The following is a 26,253-nucleotide window of genomic DNA, read 5'->3' on the forward strand; positions in this document are numbered from 1 at the left end:
TCATTCACTGAAGTGCCTGCCACCCCATTGCCTGGGGCCCTGGTGAAGGTGCCAGTACTGGCAGCTGAGGAACATCACGGAGCCCTGACCACCAGCCAGGCTTTAGCTCATTAACCACTCACCTCCAAGCCCAGCAGTCCAGCCAGCTTTTCAGCCACCTTGTATCCCACATCTCCCAGGCTTGGCTACAGCTGTGTGGCCTCTTTTTGCCTGTGGACATTAACGTTGCTCTGTGGTGGAGGAAACAGTTGCAAAACTTCGAGCACAGAGATCAGAGGCGGCGAAGCTCGGCTGTTTCCCAGTCTCTGCTGTGTGACCTCCAGTAAGTCACCCAAGCCACAGAGACCAGATGCTACATGTTGTTTAAATAAGTCAACCTATCCCAAAGATTACAGATGCAGCTGCATCGGGGGCAAAACTCTGCTTGTGAGACAGCTGAACCAACAGCACTGCCAACAACAGGAGCCCATGCCCAGAATTCATAAATAAATACAAATAAAAACAAAATTTTCAAAAGACTTCAGTGAAGAGGTTCCCCTCCAGCACTTAAACCTTAGGACAGTGTCTTAGTCTCAAGCTTAAGTCCTCTCCTCTACAAAATGGTGAGAAGATACGCTTGTCAGGAGTGCCAGTGTTGCCACATCAGCGTTGCATGTGAAAGAAGAATAAAATAATGCAATCAGCTATAAAGCTTTTAGTGCCATAAAAACCCCCATGCAAAGTGATCTGCAGATGGGGAGAAAGCCATGGCAGTGGCTGGATGATCTCTGTGAATTACCTTCACAACCTGTTGTATTTTGTTCAACAAATAATATTGGATCAGCAGAAACTTGTGTCTAATGTCAAGATACACAAAACCTGAATAATTTTAGATAGCTCCATGGGACGTCACAGAGGCACAGAGCCAAACTGATTATAGCAGAGGTAGAATCTGAAACCAGCTGCAGAAAGAGAGGCAAAAGCCTCCCAGATATCCCATTGCCAAAAGGGCCTTTTCTTCCCCACAATAAGGCACAGAAGTATTATTGTCATCATTTCATAGTGGCATTCAGGGATGGGGCAGTCACCTTTGTGCTGTCGGGTGACCCTCTTTGCATGTTTTCTTCGTGCATCCATAACACAGGGGAACATCCTAGGCCCCAGACAGGAATGGCATATAGTACCTGCTACAAGGCAACAGTCCTCTAAGCCCTTCTCACACATTACTGGCTTGCTTTCCTGCCACCAGGAAATATGGGCTCAGCCTGAAACTCCATCAAGGTGGGTTTGATGGAGCTGCAAAGTTGTATGGATATTCAGTGGTTTGCCACTGCCTGCAAACACATGTGCTTCCTCGGGCAGAGATGCCTTCTACCCCGGACTGCAAAGAGACTGACGAGCATAGTGCAATGGCCTGGAAGGTGGGAAAAGGAGGGGGCACAGCCCTGCACAGTGGGGCTGGTGGAAGGATCCCACTTCCTCGTCCCACCAAGGAAATTTCCTGTGCAAAGATCCCAGAACACTATCTGGCAACATGGCCTGAGCTAGAAGTTCAGCCCCAGAGGGAAAGAGGGATGCCAAGTGGCAGTGACCTGCTGATTGCCCCAGCTTAGGCTGGTGCGTGATGGGTGACCACTGCGAGAACATGCACAGCTCCAGCTAGTTCATAAGGAGGAAAAGGGAGACACCTAATGGGAACAAGGGAAAAAAGCACCCACAGCACAAGTGCATCAGGGACAGGAAAGCACCGGTGAAACGCAAAGACCTGCATTGCTGTCTGCAGTGGCCCAGGGAGGTGGAAGGGCATTTGGGAAGGGACTGGAGAGCAGCGTCTGCGCAGGGTCTGATGCCAGCACTGCCATGCTGCACACGGGTCCCATCTGCGCCATGGCTGTGCTATCAGGAGAGCAAAGGGGGGCAAAGAACCCTCAAAGCTGTGGGCAACTATTGCTTTTAACACTACTCTTTGAATTATAGCCAGCCATGGCAGCAGTTGTACTACCCCTACGCTAAAAATGTCATCGCTGCAGGTAACAGCAGCATCATGCATAAGATCAACCTGGATAACTGGGGACGATCATTTCTGACAGCAACCAAACTCTCAAGGGAACAAAAGAGGACACTGCACTTTGTTCTCCCTCTCACTGTGGACCATGAGGGCCAGGTCCTACTAAGAAGAAGGGAAGTCTAATAGGTCCCATGAAACAAAAAGACCAAATTTCTCCAGTGCAGAACCAGTTTAATTCACCAATATCTGCCCATAGAAAGAGCACATAAGCTGCCAGTAACATGAGGCAGTGACTCCACAGATCATCTTCCCAAACAAACCTCCACTCACTGAGCCTGGAGAGTTATAGCTCCTCTTAAGTGTCCCTGCAAACACTCACTGCTAATCCCTCGTAACCATCCTGGGGACCAAGTGCTGTTCCCATTTTACGGATTTTAATTCCCTGAGGGGATGCAGGGAGCTGCAGCTCATCAGGCTGATGGAAACAGCACACACACCCCCAACAGCAGAAGAACAACTATCAGCTGGTGAGGCCGAGCAGTAGATCACCTCTGCAGCCGAACAGGCAAGTGTGGAGATCTCTCCAGAGAAGAGAGCAGCCATGCAAACCACCAAGTGAAATTGGGAAGAAACCTCACAGATCACTGTTAATGACAGCTGCTCAGCAAGGAACAAAGTGTTTCATACTGGTCATGGGCCGAAGCCCACGGTTGTCCACACTGGCTGTCATCTTAGACAGATGTACAGTGTTAGCTTGCCAGGGATTTCAAGCTTTTGTAGTCCTAACCCGCGCTGCAGTAACCCGAGATAGGAAATTAAAAGTGTCTTCTTGCCAGCATTCCTGGATGCACTTCAGGGTGAAAGCTGTCTGCTCCTCTCTGGCCAAGCCGTGCCTATAACTGTGCAACTCTCAGGAAGCACAAGTGGTTTTGTGGCGAAAACGTGACTCAGCAAGTTCTGCACTCAGCTGGATCTTGGAAGCAGCTGTTGGTGTCTGAGATGAAGGTGAAATACCCCTGACCAGCTGATGGTAGCCGGACTCTGTGGGAAGCAGCTGCCCACCACCCGGGCTGCAGCCAGCACCAGTGCGGGTGCCTGTTGGGAGCAGGATGGGGACACAGTGCAGTACAAAGCACAGAGAGAGCAGAGGTGATATGGGAAGAATAGAGATAAATAACATGGGTGTTAGGGGTAGTCAGGGAAAAGGCCACGGGAAAGGAAGAAGCACAGGGCTCCTCTGCAAGAGAACGGAAGGTAGGAAGGATACACTGGGATGGGGCATCTTAAGAGGAAGAACGGAAGTTACACTGCTAATAGGTTGGTAGCTGTTGTGGCCCTGACTGCAATAAGCATATCAACAAAATAACCGTTTCTTTAACACAGCCAAGCTTTTTTCCTCGGTTCTTGCCACACTTGTCACAGGACACCAGAGGCAGCAGGAAGGGGAGAAGCAAAGGCATGCCCAAGATCTGGAAAGGGTTTACTTGGGTTTAAATCTTACTGAAATAAATAAGATTTAAGCAAAGTGCTGCACTCAATAGAGATGCTTTCTTGAATCAGGCCTTTCATCAAGAAATGTTAATTAGATGTATCTCCTTCCCAAGACATCTGCCTGTGAGGACAATATCATCATCTCTGAGGTCCTCAAGTACATTAGTGACAAAGCAACATAGCCACCCAGGCAGGAAGAGCACTGAACCTCTCAGACCCCAGTTCTGCCACCCATGCTCATGACAAATAGTGTGTTTTTTTTCTCTGAAATAACATCCAACTACTTCAGCAAGACTGCTGCTGAAAGCAGGGCTGCTCCTCACAAGAAAGATGACAGATTTTCATCTTGGGCTGCCAACTCTTTTATATCAGGACTTTGCAGACAAGTCTGAAGACCACCATTGTGCTGGCATCACAGGCACTACAGAAACATGCAGTGGATGCGCCACCTCCTCCACCTGCATGGAAAGAAAAGACATGTGCCTTTGGTGGGAAGTCAACCCATGCAGTCAAATACCAGAGTGAGGTGGGAGAAAAGTCAGACAAATTAAATAGATGGATCAAATTCCAGCATGACCTGAAGATCACTCCATGCGGGGTCTGCTGCAGTGAAGGTGGGAGCAGCGTCGCTCCTCCAGGGAGGGTGCCAAGCTACCAGTCCCTTGTCGATTAATCCTGGGGAGCATGAGGCAGTGGAGGACACCCTGCCAATTGTAAATGTGGTGATGGGGCATTGGGGGCATATATACGCATCATTAGTCATCCACAAGAATTTTGTTTTTGTAACCTCTGCATTTTTATCTGTCACTTCGAGCAATAAATATGCACTCCCGCCAGTGATTTGACATTACACTTGCTTTGGATGGTTGCCTTTCCCAAATATTAATAGTAACTCATTGTGGACACAGCATTGGTATTTAGTTAGATCAGACCAGCTTCTTTTAAAAAACAACTTTTCGTATGAAGAGAACAGATGTTTTTAATTTACACAAAGAACAAAAACAAAGTTCTATTGTTCAGTTACAGTGAACACAAACATAACAGGCACACAGAATTAACACCAATAGCACGTTTAAAAAAAAATTAAAACCCATCATTATACAGGTCTGCTTCTTGTGCTTTTTCCACCACTTTAATGATTTAGTGGCATGCAATGATAGCAAGTGTTGCTTTTTGGAATTCATGTGAATTTGAGTGTGGAGTATTTTAAAGATAAAAATGGCATAAACACAACGACACTTTCTAAACACACATTATACAGATAATAATAATAATAATAGTTTTAGAATAACAAATGAGGAATGTAAACTCTCACAGTCCAGGGCATAAACCATTAGCTTATGGGGATAGGAACAAATTGCCTCTTTCAGCCTATAATTCTATAGTTGTTCCTTACAGGGCATATTTTCCGCTGGACCATCTGCACACAAGTGAGGTTTCAGCCCTCTGAATCGTGATGTGTGCATACAAAAATGGACTGAGCATTTTAGTTGCATCAGTGAGGTTATCTTGTAGCATTGTATGAAGTTAAACCAGAACTATCCTTATATGCTACTTTTCCCTGGGGATTTATAAGCCCCTTGAATGTATCTACAAGCTCCTGGCACATGCAGGTGAGAGCAGAGCTCGGGTACATGTCCATGCTAAAGGTGACCAAGCCCCTTCCAGAACACGAGTGCTACCCTGCAGGTGAAGGTACCTCTTGCATCATTCTGTCTCTTGCAGACACATACCCTGAGAAAATGTTTCTCAGAGATGAAGATTAGCATCATTCCCATTTCTCACACACTGGACCCATAACTTGAATGTCTCATTCTCAGCTTACTCTGAGGCATAGCACTTCCCATGGAGAAGCATCTCCTCTAGCATCTCATTTTTGAAGTTTCCCTAGTGGCTCTCTCCAGTTGGTTGTCACATCTTAGATCACCTTCTTGGGCAGCTACTTCTAGGTTTTGAAATATTGACATATCAATATTTCTATCTGTATTTCAGATTTGCCAAACCTGCAGCTGCAAGAGAGCAAGCAGGGCAGAGATCCCTTATCTTGGCTTCTCCCAACTCTATATAAGCAAGCATTCTGCTTTCAGTACATTAAAACCAGGCTTCATCCCATTTCCTTTCCCATTGTTCACTAGTTTTGGTTTTGCCCAATAACAGGTACAATTTTACTTTATTCCACACTCAAACTAAGTATCAGACTTATGAGGCTTACTTTAGATCATCACAGGGGACCTAGTGAAAAACAAAAAGAACACTTCCTTGCAGTTGAACCAGCTGGAAAAAATAAAGTTATAATTAAAAGACTTGGGACAGAAAAATTAAAAAGTCTTCTTCTGTAGCATTCAGGTAACCTGGCGATTTCACAGAAAGACAAACACCATGACTCAAAGGGCTGGAGCCTTTTTACACCACTAAAAGCAAGCCTCACTTGGCTGCTCCAAATGGCCAGTTTTAAACTTTCAATCACACCATACAATATAAAAGCCGGTTGCAGACCCACGCAGGAAAAAAGAGAAACCGAAGCATTACAGTCATACGGTACCTTTCAGCCCGAAAGAACCCAAGCCATGAATCATCTTACCCATCACAGAATGCCATCACTGAGCACTAAAACACAGCAGCTGTTTATCACCCTACAAGAACATTAAGATGGGTTCTCTTATGCAGCCAAAATGGCAAGGAAAACCGAGTAGACAAATGTAATAATCTGGAATGCACAAGCTTATCCTCCCTACCTTTATAATAAGTACCAGAGGGACTTTAGGGACCACAAGCAGCCGGTGCTTCCAGCCGCCCAATGCTAACAGTGCTTTCCACAGCACTTAAGCGATCCTTGGAAGCCAAAACCATTTGACCTGGACTTGCTTTGATTTGCTTGGTTGACAGTGAGGCTAAGAGCTGGCTATTGCACACTGACCACAATTGCTACGTCACATCCAAAGTCATTTCTGCCACATTTAGAACCACAGTTTATGCCAGAAACAGAGTAACAGCGATGGTCTGAGTTGTCTAAAACCACATAAATTCACCTCCTCATTGCTTGTGCAAAGAAGGCAGCTAATTGCAGTCATGTACCTGTCCTGATGGTTGGCTGTTCATTACTAAATTGCAATCACGCTCTCTCAAACATGGCTCCCTCAGACCTTGACTCTCAGTATCTCGCAGAAATGCTACATGGCTCTTGGAAGTGCCTTATCAAAATTGGAACAGTTTTCTATCCAAATATACTGAAGTTTTCACTCAAAATCCAAAATCTCATTGTTACACCACACTCATCACTGTGGTATCTGAGTACCGCCATTTCCAGCCGAATTCCAGCCACAGCTGGATTCAATGAAGAGTCACTCCAGGTCTGGGGACGCAGAGTTAACACAGGCCAGGATCATGCAGCGAGTCCTGCATGGGCTCATGAGAAGTTTGTTGCAGAAGTCGGACTTCAGCTCCTGCTGAATGAGAATGGTCTTGTGGCCAAAGGACATTAATTAGGAGATTGCTAAAGCTCCGGAGCTCTGCTCCAGAGCACTCACACAAGCGTGCCACCAGTATAAAGTGAGCATGTCTGGCAGGGCAGCGGTGTGGGTTCTGCTGTTTCCGCAGAGGCTCTGTGACAGAGGTGGACAGAGCAGGGGATTACACTGATTGCACTGTGTCCTGGGAGTGGACATGTCCAATGGTTTCCTCTATCCCAAAGCAGTGTGAAGTATACTGTAAAAACAATCTCATTTCTATAGCACTGTTCTGCTCATGCATGTGAACCAAAGTAAGGTAAGAATGGATCAGTAATGCCGCAAAATGGGGACAAAAAGGAGAATAAGCCCTGGGTTTCAATGGCTAAAATGTCAACTTAAATGTCCTGTACTTCTCACCCCACCGTAGCTCAGCTCATCCATGCCACACGAGCTGTATTTTTAGCTCACCAAACCTCTCAGCCTTTCTGCTTCTCAGGGCACGGGCAGTCCCAGAGCCACAGCTCCCCCCAGGTGCAATGACTCTCTCTCTTCCCAGGCAATGTGTTTGGCCATTTACTGACCAGTGCATGGTCTGACTGATCCAGAGACATCAGAGCACTTCTAAAAACAAGATGTTTTCCCCAAAACACTCTCTGATAATCAAACAAATCAAAGGGCAACCTAACTGGATCCACAAAAGCAAAACACGCAGCTGCCAAAGAACTGCTGTTATCTCTGGCATGGCTGGGTCACTGGGACATTTCACAGAAACAAAAATGTATTTCCTGTGTAGACCCAATTAAAGTACCTCTGGGGGAATGTTTCATGTGCTCTTAAGACCTGAAGCCAAAGCTACCCAAGTGGCTTGTAAAGAATGAGGTTTCTTCCCAGGGGTTGATGGAAAGCACCGAGCATCCTCTGCTGCAGTCATTAAAATTAGGCTTAGCAGCAGCATCTGACCTTGTAAATACCTGCCAGAAGGGTGCTCTGCCCTCCCAGCAAGCCAGAGGCTGCCTCCCACTGCCAGAGCTCAGATAACGTTGGAGGGCACTGCAGGATTCAGCCCTCCACGACAGAAGCTACTGACCTCTCCTAATTCACACACAAGGTTTGGAGAAGAAAGCACAATCTCTGTTGTAAAAGGTCAGGTCTGACCAGGTACCTCTACGCAGGTGGGTCAGCTTTATGTCAGAGGTAGGAGGACTTTGCTGCCCATGCACAGGTCTCTGGTGACAGATGGAGGCTGTGGGTTGCTCTCTATGCAGGTAATGAGACTTTGGGTGCTGCCTTGTTCACTTTCCATCTTGATCATTTTTTCTCCGTTCACCCCATCATTTGTTCATGTACTTGCACTGCAGGATCTGGCTGCTTTTCTTGCTGTTCTGGCTGGGACAAGGGAGGCAGATGGCTCCCCCAGGTTGGTGAAAACATGATAAAAGAATAGTGGAGAGACGTAAGGATGAAAACTTGGTTATTTTGCTTGTAACAAGATGTGCCTCTTCTCTGCTCTCTGGTCCCACTGGCTGATCTGCTCTGTTTGTGTTCCTACCAGGTTTTGTAGAGAACAGTTGCCACTCCAGGATTTTTTGGATGAAACTGAATAAACTCTTGCTCCAGGGAAAGTTCTTCCAGCTGGAAATTAATGGTGAGTCACAAGTGGCTGCCTTGAAAACCATGAAGGCTGGGAAATCACCTAAGTGATCTGAATGTCTGAGATCTGGATGCTGCTGCCATCTATGCAAAAATTGCTAACCAACCCCAAAGAATTTGCAGACATCCTTGCTACCTAGATCTGGCCTCTTGCACCTCAATTTGGTCAGTATCCCTATAGATGAGTAAAGCTTGCATCTACAGCCACAGTCCCCTTTGCCCCTTACAACTAACATGCTGTGGAAAGAAGAAAAAATGGTCTGAGGAGGAAGGACTGTCATTTGGCTTTCATTCTTTCCTCTGCTGAGCCCTTACACATGTCTAGCAAGGAAAACAAAGGTGATATTGCAGTTTGGATGTGTCCTGGACAGCACAAATAACACCACCAGTGTAGGCTGGGTAATACCAGAAAACACAATCTCAGTGAGTACTGAGTGATGAAGCAATTAAAAGATTCTTTTCTTTTAATTTCCTTTGTATTTAACAGCACAATGGCAGTTAAATATCCCTTGTTCAGATTGAACAAAGGGTTTCCGTTTTGCTGAGGAAAAGAAAAATCTACTTAACTAAATGAAAACCAGAAAATGTTCACATTAGATCGAAAAAAGTATGTGATTTCACCCCAAACCAGATTTCTTTCTGTTGAGATCAGTCCACTTTTTTCCTGGGTTTTGGGTTTTTTCAATTGAGTTGGAGGCAGAACTGAAAAAGTGAAATACAGTAAGGGTGGGGGGGAAGTGATAGCATTTATGGGAGCAACTGATATCATTGGAAAAAACAGACCCGTCTTCGGGCACAGTAAGGTTGGTTGTTTCTTCCAGCTCTATCAGTTGGTCTCATAAAAGCTATTCCCTCTTCTTCCAAAATTCTCCTCACTTATCTCCTTAGTGTATCCTGGCTGCAAGACTACATTTATTGAAACAGCAGTTATTAGTACTATTCGACATATAAAGATAACAGACAAATCTAGAAATTGCAATGGCAGCTAGTTAAAACTCTATCTATTTGTACAGATTCTTGTGTCTAACCCAAGACTAAAATAGTTCTTTAATCAGAAGGCAGATAATTAACAAAATATGATTTAATTGACTCTACCAGCATCAAAAGCTGAGCGCAGCCAGCTCCCATCGTGCCTGTTACTTGGCTCCCCCAGTTAGGTTTAACAGCATGCAGTGCCTTGCCAAGCAGAGATGAGCAGCAAACCTGAACAATTTGTAGAAGTGCCCATCCAAAATAGGTGTGTGACTGCATCCTTTGACCAGAATGAGCAGCAGATTATCACAACTTGAGGATTTTTAGAAATGGATGGGCTCGGTAGCCATAACTCATTACTAGAGAGCACAGACAGGGAGGGAGTAATGTATGTGATGCCTCAGAAAAACTCTCTGTAACAGTACTTCAAGGTGGCTGTGGCAAAAGCTTCTGGACACAAAGAAACAGGCATTAAAGTGAACATAATGTGTGTGAGCTTGAGACATGCCAAACTCTCTCATGCACTCTAACACAGCATAGCTTCACCAGCTGCACATGTTGCTGGAGAACACCCAACCCAGCTGGACCTCTTTTCAGAGGAGAGCTTTGTGAGGGGGCCTCGGCACTACTCTGCCCTGTGCTTTAAAAGCCCTGAGCTTTCCATCGCACATGTCATTCCTTTTTTCTGTAGATCCTTATGCTGGCCCCCTTCTGCTGGATGAGAAACTAGCATCTCGCTGCGGCTATGTCCTGTCAGAAGACGTGTGGGGCAATCCCGTCTTCCGCGCATCGGTGCTTGGCTGCCATGTGGCCAACGAGGTAAGACCCAGAGATGGACTTGAAAATAACTCAGACAGTATATCCTCTCCAAAAAGACAACATTGAGATATTATATGGCATTCTATTGGCATGTTTTGAGAACTCATGAAATAGTGAACTCAAGGAGTTAGTATTGATGGTGTGTAGAAATGAATAGGCAAAGGCTCTCCAGTATGAGGTTTGTTCAGTGTGACTGACATGGGATTTCCTCTCTCCATGAAATGACACTTAGCCTGATGCTGCTGACTAGCTGCCAGTTCTCAAGCATATCCTTGTAGCTGCTGATTTGCCAGAGAGTTTCTTGAAAGCCTCTCTGGAAAGAAGTAGGCATTGCTTGAAAAAGCAACATTTGCAGTGTGATTCTGGCAGATCATTTCCTGGCTTAATTTGTGTGGTAATGTGCCTGTTAACACATGCCTAGGAACGTAGATCACACACATCTATTAGACCCAGATTTGTCTCACGTAACTTTAGCCATCTGAAAGATAATGTCTAGTCTAAACTAGTTGTTTATGCTTCCACAATAGTCAATGGAGAGAAACAGGCTTCTCTGGAAGGTGATTCACCCCTTCCTAAAATATGTGTAAAAGTGTAGCCTGGATTTCCAATTTCTAAGTGTTAGTTGAGATGAAATGAACCTAGAAACAGAACACATCAGGGTACAAACTTCATTGCTTATCCATGTTTAGTCTGGCTGGTCCTGGAAGCCCCTCAGAAAAAATAAGGTAAAACTTTATGGGCAAAGGTTATGCCAACAAGAAAAGGGGGTGTACAGCGTGCTGTCCAATGACCAGGATTTCCAGACTGGAAATTTCTCTGGAAAGGTTTTCCCTTTTTCTGCATAAAAATACACATCCATGTCAGATAGAAGCACAGTTCATGGCTTCATGTGTGGATCCTGGAGAGCTGAAGGACCAAAAGGAGTTCATATTGAAGCTAGTCAAGATAGACTCTAAACAGCATTTGTAAGAGAGATCTGAGCTACCTACACCAAGCTAACAGCTCCAGTACTTTCCCTCATGCAGAGGCACACAGCAGTCATGAATGGGAGGAACATGAGCCACACGGTGAGGTAGGTCAGTTCCCCTGACTAGCTACTCCTTAATACTGTGGCAAGAATAGTGCTGAGATGTGATCTGAGGTGAAGGCTGTAAGTACTGAGGCAATGTCTCTGGCTCAGAAAGCACTCAGAAAGTGCACAAACCACTTCATACAGGGTGGTATGTTGGAGGAGCTGTCACTGCAACTCTCAAACTGTTTCCATCACTACAAAACACTCTCAGAAACAGGACACTGGGCTGGATGGTCCCGTGCAGCCGCTCCTGAGACCTTCTACACTATCTGCTGAATCGCCTGTTTTTCTTCCCAGGCAGATGAGCTGTTTTCACTGACTGTGAACATCAAGGTCTCCTCATTTCCGAGCATGAGGGCAGCTGTGACCTACACCTACCCTATGTACTGCTCCTACTCCTCCTGGGCTTCAAGAGAAATTGTGTGTGAAGAAAACTACATGGAGGTAAAAGCTTTCCCACTGAAGGCAAAGCTACATCCAAGCTCCCTGCCAGGCACAACAAACTCCACAAATTCCTGTCAGAAGTTGATTTTACACTATGTACCAGGCATAATAGTGACCTGCTGATATTCAGCAGAGGGTGTAACTGTAGATGCTTATTAGTAACACATTTACATGTCATAGGTATTTTGAATGCAGTGAAATTCAGTTAACTGTACGGATGATGTAAGTCATTATGTAAGCCACTGCAAGCAAATCAGCAGCCAGCCAGACCAACCTATTTAACTCACAAGAGTACCTTTACGTTATAAAGTGCTGAAGCATTTGTGAGAATGTCACTCATAAGAAATAAAACCTAGAGTTTGCAGAGGTGCACCCCTGCTGCATCACACAACCAACAGGACATCACTGTGAGACAGACCATGGCTCCCACTGCTTGGTACAAGCCCAGCCTGCTACCAGCATCTACGCACCAGTGTAGAAATAAGGCACTGAAACAAACAGACTTCACTGCCTTTTGTACGCACCTACTATAGGCAAGACAAAGAAACTGCCTTTTCTCCTGTTAGGACCTGAGGTTGTGCAATCATGTCTGGGTGTTGCAACACACTTGCACTGTGGTACAGATGTCTGAGGCAAAAACTGACTCCCAACTCAGTGTCCAGAACTCATCTCACTCTGCAGCACATGCTGGCAAGATTTACACCATAGCATCTGCCTTAGATATTAGGAATCCTGCATTTTTAGGGGTTCAGCCTGCATGGGAAAAGGGAACCAGTCCTGTTGAAGCCAATACCGTGCTTCCTTATACTTGTTTTTTGTATAAGCCAAGCCTTATACTTGGCTTTTACTTTAATTTTAAGTCCACATCAAGAACCTCTTTGGGAACACTTTCATTACCTCCAGTGAATTGCTAAATCCCAACAGACACTGGAGAAGAAATCTGAAAGCCCTCTCTCTGCTCCTCAAGACTGCAGTAATGCCGAAGATTGGTCTGTTCCCAAAGAATCTGCTCTGTGTCCCCAGGTGTCAGTGAAGACTGATGTCCCTGCAGTTTCAAACGACTACACCGTAGCGTGGATGTCAGCACTGCCAGAGGTATGAAGGGGGTTCTCTCCTCACAGTTCCTAGCCTGCCTCTTCTCACTAGTCTTATGAGTCATTCCTGGGGCATAGCTCTATCTCTGTCAAAAAAAGGGAGATGGTAAAGATGCCGTCAAGTACCGAAAAACCTCTCAAGTTTTTTTAGAGCTCTAGACTGCAAAAAGACATTTAGGTGGGAGAACAGAGCCATATGCTTGTTACATTAGTGGAAACTGAGTTCAAGACAAACAAAGGTACGTGGTTCTTCACACAATGGGTAGTGAATCTGTCAAAGTCCTTGCCAAAAGATGTTGTGGCTGCTAAAAGCTTGCTTGATCTCAAGAAGAGTCTGGAAAAGTTGACTGAAGAGAAATTCAATAAGACATACGAAATACAAAGAAGCTACAGATAGCTCAAGAGCCCGTGAGTTGAAAATTGTTTGAGGCTGGAAAGTATTAGGGGGAAATAGATACACTTGTCCTATTTTTCTCATGTCTTACTTGCTCCATATGCCCATTTTCCTTTTTGACTATCATCTCATATGGTTACCATTTCAGGATCCTTTGTTCTAGACCAGTACAGACATCTCTCTCATTCTATCTCTGACACAGTATGGCTACATGCTATAAAAGGTAGTCTGTCATTTGGCCTCCAGACTGCTCCAAGCAATCAAGAGACATGAAGGCAACCATTTTATTAACAGCACAGGCATTTTGTCCAAAGGAATTTGTTCAAGACCACCAGTCTAACTTCCTTCCAGGGCCCCTAAAAGACTATCTCTAAAGATGCCTTAAAGAGCTATAGAATTCCTTATCTTTGTATAAATTAAGGGTTTTTCTTGACTGGGGTGAAGTAGCAGCATCCAGTGTCATTCCAGTTACTCCAGCTTCTTACAGGAAATTAGGTGCTACGATATCAGAGTTTCTAAGAGGCTTTTGAAAACTCATATCTGATGAAGTTCATCTCTCTCTTGCAGACTCAAAATGTTGCATACCAGCTATGGCAACTGATGTTTGTTTCTCCATCAGGAAGAAAAAGAATAACGGTAAGCGATGCAGCAAAACTGGGCTACAGCTTCAATAACACGCTGACCCGAGTGTACCTCCGTGCGCCCTATCACAGCAACGAGTCTGACATCAGCATGGTGAGTTGTTGCCCTCAGTGGGACACAAAGCTGTGCTGTTTCCACTGCCGCTCTAGAACATCAGTTCTCTTCTTCTGCCTGCATCCCAACAGGTTAGTGGTGTCAATATGAACATGGTCACTTCCACTTCTATGTACAGGCAGCGGTGGCTGCTTTTGCTGATTGACACCACTGTCTCCTGTCCTGTTGGTAAGGTTTTCTTCCTTGTTCACTAAAAATAACCACCTAAGAAGCTAGTAGAAAACAGTCTTCCCCTTTCCCTGTGACCTACTCTGTAAGAAAAGAGGTCTACAGGCTGCCCTGAGAGCAACATGAGCTAAGAGTCCATGGCTTTAGTCCCGGACAAACACATTCCCTGCTGTGATGCTACATTACTTGTGTTCCCAATGCAGTGTGTCCAGTTTCTTAAGCCCCCATGTTAGATGCAGGGAAATGAGTGAAGTAAAACTGCTGCAGAAGGGCCAGGGAGCCTCCCCTGGAAATAACTCCACGTGGGGGATGCAGCTCTGCATCCTTGGGATTCACATAGTCCTTTCCCCTAGAGAGGCAGAACTAGCTTGGCTTTTTGCAGAACAGCGGTGGCTGCACCTTCTGTCTCTCACAGAACAGTATTAATGTGAACAACTGATGAGGAGGCAGGAGGTTCTAAGTTGTCATGACCTTGAAGCCAAAAGAAGGTCGAAACAAGTGGCTCTGTGCCCTATTCCTTTTGCCAGCAAGGCAAAATTCCTGGGACCAGAAGGACAACAGAGCAGGCATCTGGGAGCTTGACTGTCTGTTCTTCTGAATAAATGAATTAGTCACCTGAAACTGCTGATTCAGTTTCCAGTCTACTTTGAGCACCAGTTTCTGTGACAAGATGATAGCCATTGGTTGGCTAGTATCCTACAAGGTGAAAGTATCAGTGAAAGTTGTAAAGGTACCCTGGTGGAAAGCAGCCAGGGAAAGACAGCTGTTGCAGAGTGAAGACTGACTTGTAACTACCCTGACTTCTGGGACTGTCTGTCTAACTCAACAGATGGCATCAGTTTCACTGACACTACACTAACATGGACTATGCCAAGTGTTATCCCCACATTAGTGGTTCAAGAATCCACCTTTCTGTCTAAAAGCATTTTAATGGGAGTCAATGATCAAGTCATAGTAAACCCAGAGGACAAGAACTATTTACTGGAGCACAACGAGACACTCATCAGAATAACTATCCCTATTGGAGCAGAAGGAGGCAAGCTAAAGGTTAGTACAAATACATTTGAGCGCCTGCACTCAAAGGAAGATGTTTCTAAATCATGATAATTCCAAATAGCGATTGGCTGCTGCTTAAAATTCTTAAATACAAGAAATATTTGAAGACCTAGATACTCCTCTGCATCAGAAGGAGCAGACACTAAGTATTAATCAGACACTAAGTATCTATGATTACAAAACATGAGAGAAGTAAGAGACTGTCTTTTGTTTATAAACTATACTAGTAAATTCAGAGTGAAGGGATTCCTCAGCACTGGAGTTCAATTGTCTGTGTTGTTACATTATGAAACTAGTCCTGGTAAGCTTCTGGCCTGGGCCAATCTGGGAAACTAACTGGGCAAAGTTAGTTTCCCAGACAATTTCCATGCAGACAGGATGAATTAGCATGAGACAGGTCCCCAGCATGTACTTTAGGTGCAGGTGCTTTGGACATAATATATTCCTTATCAGTCTGTAAGTTACAGGTACAGAGGCAGTGTCGAAAGAAATGTTCAGTAGAACAGAATAGAATGGCTTGCGTTGGAAGGCACCTTGAAAGATCGTCTAGTCCAACCCCCCTGGCATGGGCAGGAACATCTTTCACTAGATCAGGTTGCTCATTCAAGCCTGAGCACTTAGAAAGAAGCTGGCAATATTATCACAAGGCTCTTTATCAGTTCCATTTGTGAAGATGGCATTGCTGTGGTTTTGACTTACCCCCTTCAGAAGTTCACATTTTTGTGTATCAGTGGGCACTTTGATCACCATGTGTAGACACCAGACAGGCTTGGTCTGAAGAAATGTTGGAAGCACCAACAAACTTTCAGAGTGACCTAGGACGGAATGAGAAACATGACTGGTAATACAGGGATTGTAAAAATATAAATGCAAATATCGTTGCTTACTAAACAATGAGGACACTCCTGCCCCAAACCTGATACTTCCTTATTGAGAATCTCAGCAGTACCTGAGCCAACCACGGACCAGACAAATGGGCCAAGCAAAGAAAGAAAGAAACCAACAAACAAGCTCCCCCATCAAAATCCATCCCAAACTGTACTAGAATACCGTATTCTCTTTGTAATGTAAAAATTTTAACCATATTCTGTCATGCTTCTATTTAGCTATTGCGAATTAAGACTTAAACACAAATTTTACCTCCTAGAGCTCCATATCTAGTGGTGTATATGGAGTCATTTACAGTATTGACTTGTTTTTGGAGCACACGTGGACAGATGCAGATTGGCAAACCACGAAGTATACGGTCATCAAATCCATCACCACACCTTTCATGCCACAAATACCAACTGTTATCAACAGTAAGTCATTCCTCTTACTGACTTTTACCACTCTCTTGATCTTGCTGTGTTATACGTTATTCTATTCGACCTCTGCCACACACCTACATTCACCAAAATATTCACTACTCCCACTTCCAATTTGCTAGCCAAAGTCAAGATTCAAGGTATTATAAAAAACCCCAAACATTTAGTGTTAATGGAGGAACCATTTATCAGATGTCATTATGGGATGAGATGAAAATTCTAAGTTGCTGATAAGAACATAAACATTTCTTTCACACTAAAAGCCAGATTTTTCCAGGGAGCACTCGAACCCTGGAATAAAGATGTGATGTGCAGTAAATCACACTGAGGAGAACAACTGTCTGAGGACAGCCTTCATCGATGGCATTTTCTCCTCCAGACTGACTGCATTTGTTGTCTTGGGAGCGTACACAAATTGTTGTGCCATCCAGTGGTGCAGTAATTTTTTTTTTTATGGTATTTTCCAATGCATTAAGACACTAAACCCCTTTGGAGCTGTCTGGATAACTGATAAAGAAAGGAAAAGGAACCTCTTCACATACATTATGATAGTTTCTCCATATTTTATGTGGCTGAACTAGATTCTAGATTTCTTTATACGAAAGTCACTGCACATCTCACTGCACATCATAGTGCACCTCTAGAAAGTTACTGAACCCACTTCTATAAAGTTGTATGTATTTGTTGTTAATCTCCTGCAGCTTGAAGCAATTCTCATGTACTCAGAATATTTCAGATCTGACTAGAACACAAACACTCATTAATCAGAGCCATTAAAGAGATGACTGTTGGCTAAGTTTCCTGGAACTTGAATGGGAGGCCGCCCCAACCGTCTTCGTTACTTGATCCTCATCAGCAGTAATTCAATGTTCTCTCCCTACAGATACTCTGCCAGAGGAAAGGCTATTTAATGTTGCATTTGGACACTTTCTTCCCGATGTCTCTCTGGTGGCAATCGCAATAGGAAATGTGCCATTTACCCTGAGGGAAGCACAGCACCAAGGGTTTAAGATTTATGAAACTCCCTTTTCTAATAGAACTAAAGGATTTATCCTGGAAGTCTCTTTTGATGATCCATATGTTCTAAAGGAGGTAAGATACAGCAGGTCACTTCAGCAGCTGCGTGGAGGAGGTAGGGCAGTCCGTCTTCAGAACATAGCCTGGCTTTTATTAACCAACAACTGTTACTTGATCATAACAGTGTCAATGTGTCTGAGCTCATCTGAATTAAGATTAGAGGCTTGTATGTCCCCACCTAGCTCTCTGCAGGTCTCTGGGAGACATGCAGCATCAAGTGTAATTAGATGGTATGAGATATGACTTCCTCTAGTGTCCGCCAGCACGCCTAATGTGCAAGCGCATGCCCAGCAGGAAGAAGCTTGTCAAATTTCTATTAAATGACGTTTCTTGATACAGAAGTGCCTTGGAAATAAAATAATTAATTATTGCAGTCCTGCAAACACCAGTTACCAACATCCAGTAATTCCCAAACCTACTGTTTATGCAGAGCCATTTGACCACTGGCACAGGCCATGCACCATGCGAGCATGTAGAGGCAGGCTCAGGGTATTCTAAATGTAATTTTGTTAAGCTTCAGACCATTTGTAATCTAAATATTTGTAAAAAGTATAAACTCACAGCATCTCGTTTCAGTGGGAGGAAGTCCTCTACCACTGTTTCAACCAAATCACACGATGCTATTTTCTGTTACAAGGAACAACATTGTGAACACACAGGATTAGGATTTGTGCAAATAGCTTTCAGGCTGCATTCAAACTACAGTTAAATTGCATTAAGGATCAAAGGAAGCCAAAAGATTTCAGAAGTATTTCTTTGAGCTTGAACAGCAGGTTTTGCTTTGGGAGCACTTTTAGTGAGGTAAATGAGGGTAGCGAGAGAGATGAGGGATCTCTTACAGCATCTACTCACACCTTCTGTTTTACCAATTATTTACTCTCCTGGGTTCAGTCCACACCCTGAGTAAAGAATAATAATGATTTGGACCCAGCTCTCCCTCTACGAGCTCTTTCACCAGTGGGCTACAGAGGAAACACCACTGCATTCACTTCTGCCTCCATTTTCTGGACAGGCACTACATTCTCCACATTTATGTTTGGCTGAAAGAGCTGTTGAATCCAGTCCAGATTTCTGAATAGTTTTAGGCCAACTGAAATGACGTTTTTAGAGACTGAGCTATTTGCAGGGGAGAGGAGCGTGTTGGAATAATTATTTAGTACTGCTCAGGATATACATGCCTGTCTGTGCTGGAAGCCATTGCTACTGCAGCATTGCACTTCTCTCTTTCAGTATGTGAACAGAAATGAAACAAAATATACTCTCCTCATTAACTACACTCTAAGCGTGGGTCCGGAGCTGACAATCTATTATCACTCAGCAGAGGTGGAGTGTGTGATTGCTGATATTGGTAAGCTTTTCTCTGATATTAAATGGTTTGCATCAATGGCATGGATCAGATTTTCATTGAATTCAGTGAAAACCCCATTAGGCTGAGGATGAGAGCTTTTGGGAAAACCCCACCCTTCAATAGCTCATCACTGGTAACATAGCCACTTGCTGCTTTTCTGATGGCAGCTCTCCTGCATACTGGCAAGACAGTCTGCTCTCGAGACACTGAGAGCAATAAAAACTAGTGTGTAGAAGAAGTTGGCTTGCAAACTCAGCGAACAAGATGCCTCATAACTTGAACATATACCTACTGGCAAAGCTTTCAGACATTGCTATGAGTTTCAGTTTGTCCTCAAATGCAATTCTGCATCTGTGTCCAGGGCAGAACTCGACTGATTCAAATAAATTGCTGTGAACTCCAAAGACAGCATTTCTGTAAGGAGACACTAAGAGCTGTACTTAGCAGGTTATTGAAACAGTTGGGAGGTCTGACTGGTATTTTCTCAAACTTCTTACGTTTTGGATGCCATGAAGGTGACAGTCTCCTCACAGTCCTATTTTATGTTTGAAATAGCTCTGGGTTCAACCCAAAGAAGGCTGGCCAAAAAAAAATATATTTACATACATAGTTCAGCTTGCCTTACTGCAACAAGGGAGTAGTCCCGGAAGCAATCTGGCAGGCCACCGCTAAAGCATGAGGATTCCTGATCCCACCGATAGTGAGCTGTTACATCCACAGCACAGCCGAAACCCTGCAGATGATGCCAGCATGCACATAACAGTGCTGCTGCAGTGCCAGTGCAAACTTTGCCCATGATAGAATTCCCTGGCTGGGCCAAACATCATCGCTCAGACCTTCCTTCATTGCTAACTCTTTATCCCTCCTTCTTCCCACAGAACTACCAGAAGCAGTTGGTTACTGTGATGAAGAAAACCTGTATCTAGCCATCCCTACTTTTGGCTTGCACCAGTACTGGAACCTGTATCTTGGTAACAAGCTCCTGAACCGGCACGTTGCACTTACCAACGGGTATCTCGCAGCTACCAATTCTACACACCTGATCTTGCAAATACCTCTGTTTGCTGCAGGAGTTATCTATGAGGTACACAAACCATATAGCAATGCCTTCTCTAAAGCTTGTAGGGATGTTTGCTTACATTGCTTACACAGCCACAGTCCTACAGTCACAGTTTATGGTGCTGTGGTATTCCATGTATTGGAAAACCTCCAAAGGGAAGGACTCCAAGCCAGTGCAAGTAGGACAAGAGGTATCGGACATGGACCCTTCTGGTAGTGCCACACATTATGTAATCTGCAGTGCTAAGTTGCCTCTAAACGACATGCACCGAGTCTTCAAAAACAAACTCCTCAATATTTTTAGTAAGATGAGGCAAAATGTCCCATCTGCACCGAGCCAGAAAAAATATTTCAATATAGCTTTTATAAAAGAAGCTCTTTTAAAGGAACATTCTGTAGAAATGTTAAGACATGGGAGGGGAAAACTGATGCTGTAATAAGCATCTGCACTATTCTATAATAATCAGCCAAAATTTATCTCTGTGACAGTGACCAATTATTTCATACAAGAAAACTTCTGCCCCCATGTTGTGTCAGGCTCGAGTCTTCACAGTGACTTAACTCTTGTGACTTCTCAGTATTCAAGTGGCACAAGCTAAAGAGCAGAACTTTGCACATATGGATCACGTGCCTTAACAGGAGACTTATTCCATCACCTCCTTCACAGGAAGTGTCCTTTCAGAAAATTAAAGCAAGGTTTGATGTTGCTCTAAGGAAAATGAGAACTATGGAGACCTTACAGATGTTCTCCGTTAGATGCAGTTTTCATTCTTCAGAGTTTATAGGTAAGTTATACCACTGATTGACCAGTAAAATGATCTATGATTCTTTCATTGAGTTTATAACCAACTCTCCAATTTTCTCAGTATGCCACCCAGATGGTACCATAATGATATCTGCTCAAATGAAGACAGTTCCTGCCATTGATATGAGTAAAACCAAACTAAGGGATAGCTCTTGCAAGCCTAGAGAGCATGATGAAGGACATGCCTTCTTCAAGTTCCATGTCACTACCTGTGGCACTTTAGTAAGGGTAAGCCCATGGCTGGAGCAGATACATCTGCTGGAAGTCTCTGTCTCTCCTGCATTTTCTCTTTTGTTCCCCTGCCCCAGCTCTTGAGAAGATACAGTTTTTAACATGCTTCCCATACATACAGTTCGAAGGTGATCACATTATTTATGAAAATGAAATCTCTTATGAGAAGGAGACTCTTCCAGAACAGAGCATACCAACAATTACAAGAGATCCAGACTACAGGTAGGAGCTACTTCTCACTGACACTGTCTGCTTTGGTACAGCTGCAGGAAGAAAAAGTGAACACAAAAATTACTCCTTCTCCTATTATAGACTAACAGTCTTGTGCTACTATCGAGCAAAAGAGACCCTAGTGCTAGGTGCCTTCGCTAGTGATCCATCCACATCACCTCCCTTTGGCTCTGGTACAATGGTATCAAGATCAAATATTGCAGGTAGGCAATTCTCTTCCTCAATTTTTAAACTTCTGTGACTTTCTCAGTTGTAAGTTCCCATGACCTGCTTTCTACTAAAGAACCCCACTAACATTTCCTTTTCTGCAGTACACAGAAGGGTAAGACAAGCCCTGAATGTAGTTTCAAGAGTGTCCAAAGGTAAGTCTCCTCCTAAGAAATCCAGAAATTTACCAAGCATGTTTTAAATAAAATTAAACAATTAAATCCCTTGACGCTTTGTTGAGATGAATCTTTCATGGAATTCTACGAGCCCAACATGGCAATACTCAAGCGACCTGTGGAGCCTATGTTTCTTGAGGTGGAGCTGAAAGACAAGAGCCCCGACACTGAGTTATACGTGGAAAACTGCTGGGTAACCAGGTCTCCAGACTTCAACAGCACTCCAAGATGGAACATCACTGTGGACAGGCAAGTAGTTATTGAATGACCAAAGCGCTCAATGGCAGAATTTCTTCCTGATGTGTTGATCCATTCTCTCAAACAGACGTGAGGCTAATGGCAGTGAATATGCTGCAGAGTTCTGTCCAGTGGCAGTTAGCCCCAGGGTGAGACACCCTTCTCATTTCAAAAGACTAGCAGTAAGGACCCTGGTACATCGACTGGAACAGGTAAGATCAAGTGAAAGGCTCACCTCCTTCATGGACACTATGCTCTGAACTTCAGACTGTTTTAAAAATAGCCAATTTAAACAGTTCATGGACTTAAGACCCAGGCAGCATTCAACCCAAGCAGCCTGACTGGTGCTCAGCTTTAATCTAGTTCTCTACTCAAATCTGCTCTGCAACACTGTTTCAGTGACCTGAGATCAGACTGGCTGGAGTAAACAGAAAAGTTTGGTATGTAAATATAATTTTTATATGGTGTTCCTGACTTTTTATAGCATCAGATTCACAGCACTTCAGCTCAAAATGTCTAGAACAGAAAAGTCAACTTGTATGCTATAACATTTACATGAAGTCAGCTCTGCTGTCTCCCATCTGCCCCAGCCAGCCAAGCATCTCCACAGATGCCAGAGCAATGGGCAGGGAAGCAGAAGCATGTGAGTTTGGTCTTACACCTTTGAGGTTCTGTCCTCCTCTAACAGGTCTAAGGAGAGCAAAGAAAACCCCAGGACAGCCACTTGAGGGTGCTTTGCTCCTAGTGCACCCAGTTGAGTGGACTTTAGCATGTGTACTGGCACAAGCCATGGCAGTACACCTACTTGGGCAGCTTAGGTAGCCACGTAATTTTTTGACTTGGCTTTTCATACGCAGTTCAACTTGTGAACTTGCTAGAAAAGAACATGATGCAATTCTGGCTTGTGCTGCTTCCTAAGTGCACAGCTGCATCTAGCACTAGATTGTGTTTCTGTCTAGCTTTGATACATCGCCTCACTGCAGCTCGTGAGGTTTTAAATTCTCCTGTCACAGCCTCTCAGTTACCAAACTGCCTGAGGGCTTCTTTGACACCAAATTTGAAATTCAAGGCAGGTTCAGCTAGAAGGTGCCACATGCAAGTGTTCAGCCTAAGTCTAATCAGCTGTGACTTCTGCAAGAGAGAGAGAAAAGACAAAACAATGCTCTGCAAAGCAAGATTTGGAACAGACCATGCAGTACTTTTTCTTTTCCTCAGGTGTATGTGCACTGTTTAGTGGCAGCATGCTCTCCTACCAACACGCTACCTGGCAGCCCCTGCAGAGGACAGCACAGCTCAAGCAGGGAGAGGAAGGGTAGGTGTTCAGGAGAAAAAGAGCCATTACAAAGCACTCCTGACCTGATGTTTTTAAAGGATTTAGGACATCTGGCTTTGGCATGCTTGGACTGTGTACCTTTAGTTTACACCTTAATACATTAGCACTTAATGTGCAGCACATACGTATTCTTTAAAAACTACACAAATACACCGTGTATCATTCTCAGCCTTTCCAGGTCACTCTTCAGCCAGTCTCCAGGGCTACGTACTTGCTGGACCAGTCTGGATTGTTGATCCAGATCTGAGATGATGCATGTAAACTGAATTTGGTAAGAATACCAAGCCCTGCATACTCACCTAGAGAGGTCACCATGCTTTGTGGCACAAGCAGTTCATAGCCTGTCCTTCAAGACCGTAGATCCATAAATTCTGGGACAAGAACTAGGCAACAGGCAGGGTTTGCAGTCTCCTGGTCTAAGCGTGAGCCCGTAACAGAGGGAAGGAGAGCTACCTGCCAAGCCAAACACAGGTGGCATGGCTCCGGAGCAGATGCCAGCAGTACAACAGGGCATGCTGGAGGTGGGCTGTAGCTTTGGAAACATATTTTTTCAACAGGTTTTCAACTGGGCTGCCCCCAGTCTGAAAGAAAAGGGATCCAAAATTTTAGAATCAAATACTAATGCACAAATCACTGCCACATTCCAAACTCTTTTGAAGGGTCCAAATCCTCCACACTGTTAGGGTTTAAACCTATAGCTTCATCCGCCCTTAGAGAACCAGAGCTATTCATCTGTGTGCTCAGCCTCACTCCTCATTCCAATGTGTGTGTGTGTCCAACAGCACCCGAAAGCTCTGCTGTGCTGCTGCTTTCCAAACGGTGCCACTGGACACGGAAGCTACCTCTTTCAGTGACCACCACAACTATCTTGCTTGAAGTGAAAAGACCAGACACTTGGAACAGCACCACAACACTGGAAGTGCTAGGGTCTGCTAACAGGATTAGTAGTTGTAACCTGTTGCCTCTCTGAAGTGGCTACAAAAGAACTTACCAGAAAATACCCCAAGGCTGAAAAATAACACTTCTTGTTTCTTCCAGCAGTTGAAATATGGACTTCCAGGTCATGAAAATTATTCCAGCATTGATTACAGCTGTTTCTTGTAATATTTCATAAAGTGACTGCCAATCCTTTCATGTGAATGTAAAGTGCAAATCTAAAAAGTCAAATAAAAATACGTACAAAGTAATATAAGGGCAGACCATCTCCTTGCTAACGTGCAAAACCAACCACCTGGTGTACCAGCTCTGGCTTCAAAGAGCCAAGCAATCTGCTGCTTAGGGCCTCTTCCACATGCAACACAACGGCACAGGGTTTTTTCCCATTACTGCAGATTTTTGTCTATAACATTGCATTGACTTGAGTGTCTTGGAAACCTGATAATTCCTCATTTTCCTCTCACCTGGCCCTGTATGGAAAAGGCTAACTTACAAAATAAGAGAAGATGGATGCTCTAACACGAGTAAAAGGACAAGTTACCTGGTGTTCTGTTTACTGTGCCCACAGAAAACATTTTCAACTATTTCCTAGAGATCAAGGACACACCAGACAGGCAACTACCAGCCCTGACCACTCAGGATGTGCCTCTGCTGTAACTGCAGCGGTATCATCTGCAGCACATGTAGGTGTTCATCAGCAGTGGGGAGGGGGCAGTTGCTCTGCCGCTGGTGCAGGCCACAGCATTCACACCCCTGCAGCCTCCACGGGGTTTGCACAGCTTGCACAGACTCCGTCTCCACAAGCTGGCTGGTTACGCACGCCGATGACTGCATGTACGTGGCACGCTTCCCAAAAGCTGCAGTCATGCCTGTGATGATTGCTGGATAAATGTAGTCTTAAAGCCGAATCTACTGAAGGACTACGTTTTGTGGAAAGAAATCGGAGGTTACTGGGATCCCAAGACCCCCGTCAGCAGCAGCTTGGGAGGTGCCTTCGTCTCCGCTGCAGGAGCAGCGCACTCTACTGTCCCGAGCTAACATTGCAGAGTCCAGCGAGCTTTCTGCTCCTACACGTTTTTCAAGAGAGCACATTTTCCTTTTTTTAATGTTAACAGCAACAAACTCATCAGCTTAGATTAACTTTCTGTTAATCTTAAAAGCAGTCCTTTTGATATTTGTAAACTGGGGTGAAGGTTAAATAACGATGACTGGATGTCAGCTCTTCTTTTGCAAGTGCTGACGGGACACTGTAGCTCCACTCAGCTGAGGTCTAGTGTTGCATCACAAAGGTTCGCTAGCTCTGCAGTCTTGCAGAGTAGATTCAGGTAAACTTGTCTGCAGCAGGTGGGATACCCCAGACCTTTCCCTTTTGCCCTGGAAAGCCAGGAAGTGGTCCAGCAATGCTCCATACCTATCCACCCACCACCTGGGGGAAGGGAAGACCTTTCTGAACATGCTGGAAGGAAAAGGGAGGTGGTGAGACAGACCTGCATTCCCATTTCAACAGGCAATTCAGGCTCCCACATTCTCACAGACAAGCCAGGCAAATTCCATGTCCTTGGTTTCCTTCTCCTACCTTGGTTGCTGTTCGTTACAGATGGGATTTTTCTACACTAACACACAAGTATGTTAGGGTTAGGCAATCACTGTTTAGCTTTGAGGGTGTCTTTCCTGAGCTATGATTCAGCCATGCTATTGCATGGTGCATTGCTCTGCATCTAAGTTCTCCTGGGATTAGTCCCTCCTCTCAGGTTTGCAGATGGGGTAGACTGCAGTTTTCAGGCCCATGATTGTCATGAGCTGTAGGAAGCGATGCTATACACTGCATCAAATCCCTACATACTCATAGACTAAAGGGATACTATAAGGAAAATCTTGGAAACAGTTAATCTTCAGAAATAGGCTAGAGTTCAACTCAAATGATCACAGCATGCTGCTACATGGGCCTCCACCT

At 44.5% G+C, this 26,253-nt stretch overlaps 1 protein-coding gene and 1 long non-coding RNA gene across 3 annotated transcripts; one reads left to right on the plus strand and one right to left on the minus strand.

The window, feature by feature from the left end:
* Nucleotides 1-3,139: 3,139 nt before the first annotated feature.
* LOC115609754 lies at nucleotides 3,140-7,518 on the minus strand. Its single transcript, XR_003991979.1, has 3 exons — nucleotides 7,396-7,518; nucleotides 6,021-6,111; nucleotides 3,140-3,936 (listed from the first exon to the last, which is right to left on the minus strand). It is a non-coding gene; the product is annotated as an uncharacterized LOC115609754 (long non-coding RNA).
* A 562-nt stretch (nucleotides 7,519-8,080) lies between these two features.
* LOC115609991 lies at nucleotides 8,081-24,550 on the plus strand. 2 transcript variants are annotated; one of them, XM_030490879.1, is made up of 23 exons: nucleotides 8,081-8,192; nucleotides 8,286-8,344; nucleotides 8,480-8,572; nucleotides 10,241-10,368; nucleotides 11,738-11,884; nucleotides 12,908-12,979; nucleotides 13,940-14,107; nucleotides 14,200-14,296; nucleotides 15,126-15,343; nucleotides 16,500-16,653; nucleotides 17,543-17,751; nucleotides 18,967-19,084; nucleotides 19,963-20,168; nucleotides 20,811-20,928; nucleotides 21,010-21,176; nucleotides 21,301-21,401; nucleotides 21,492-21,613; nucleotides 21,722-21,772; nucleotides 21,859-22,045; nucleotides 22,122-22,242; nucleotides 23,246-23,342; nucleotides 23,533-23,634; nucleotides 24,146-24,550. In XM_030490879.1, exons 1-22 carry the CDS (start codon nucleotides 8,164-8,166, stop codon nucleotides 23,613-23,615), a joined length of 2,745 nt encoding a protein of 914 aa, XP_030346739.1. In that variant the 5' UTR covers nucleotides 8,081-8,163; the 3' UTR covers nucleotides 23,616-23,634; nucleotides 24,146-24,550. The 2 variants fall into 2 exon arrangements, with proteins under 2 accessions (XP_030346739.1, XP_030346740.1); XM_030490880.1 differs by lacking the exons at nucleotides 18,967-19,084; nucleotides 19,963-20,168.
* Nucleotides 24,551-26,253: the final 1,703 nt, after the last annotated feature.

The sequence above is a fragment of the Strigops habroptila genome, chromosome 6, assembly GCF_004027225.2.
Source record: "Strigops habroptila isolate Jane chromosome 6, bStrHab1.2.pri, whole genome shotgun sequence".
In the NCBI taxonomy this organism is placed as follows: domain Eukaryota; kingdom Metazoa; phylum Chordata; class Aves; order Psittaciformes; family Psittacidae; genus Strigops; species Strigops habroptila.

Coding starts and splice junctions, on each gene's coding strand:
- LOC115609991 (XM_030490879.1), top strand. CDS start 8,164: ATGGAGGCTGTGGGTTGCTCTCTATGCAG. Junction 12,980..13,939: donor GGATGTCAGCACTGCCAGAG/GTATGAAGGGGG, acceptor TCTCTCTTGCAG/ACTCAAAATGTTGCATACCA. Junction 15,344..16,499: donor CAGAAGGAGGCAAGCTAAAG/GTTAGTACAAAT, acceptor TTTACCTCCTAG/AGCTCCATATCTAGTGGTGT.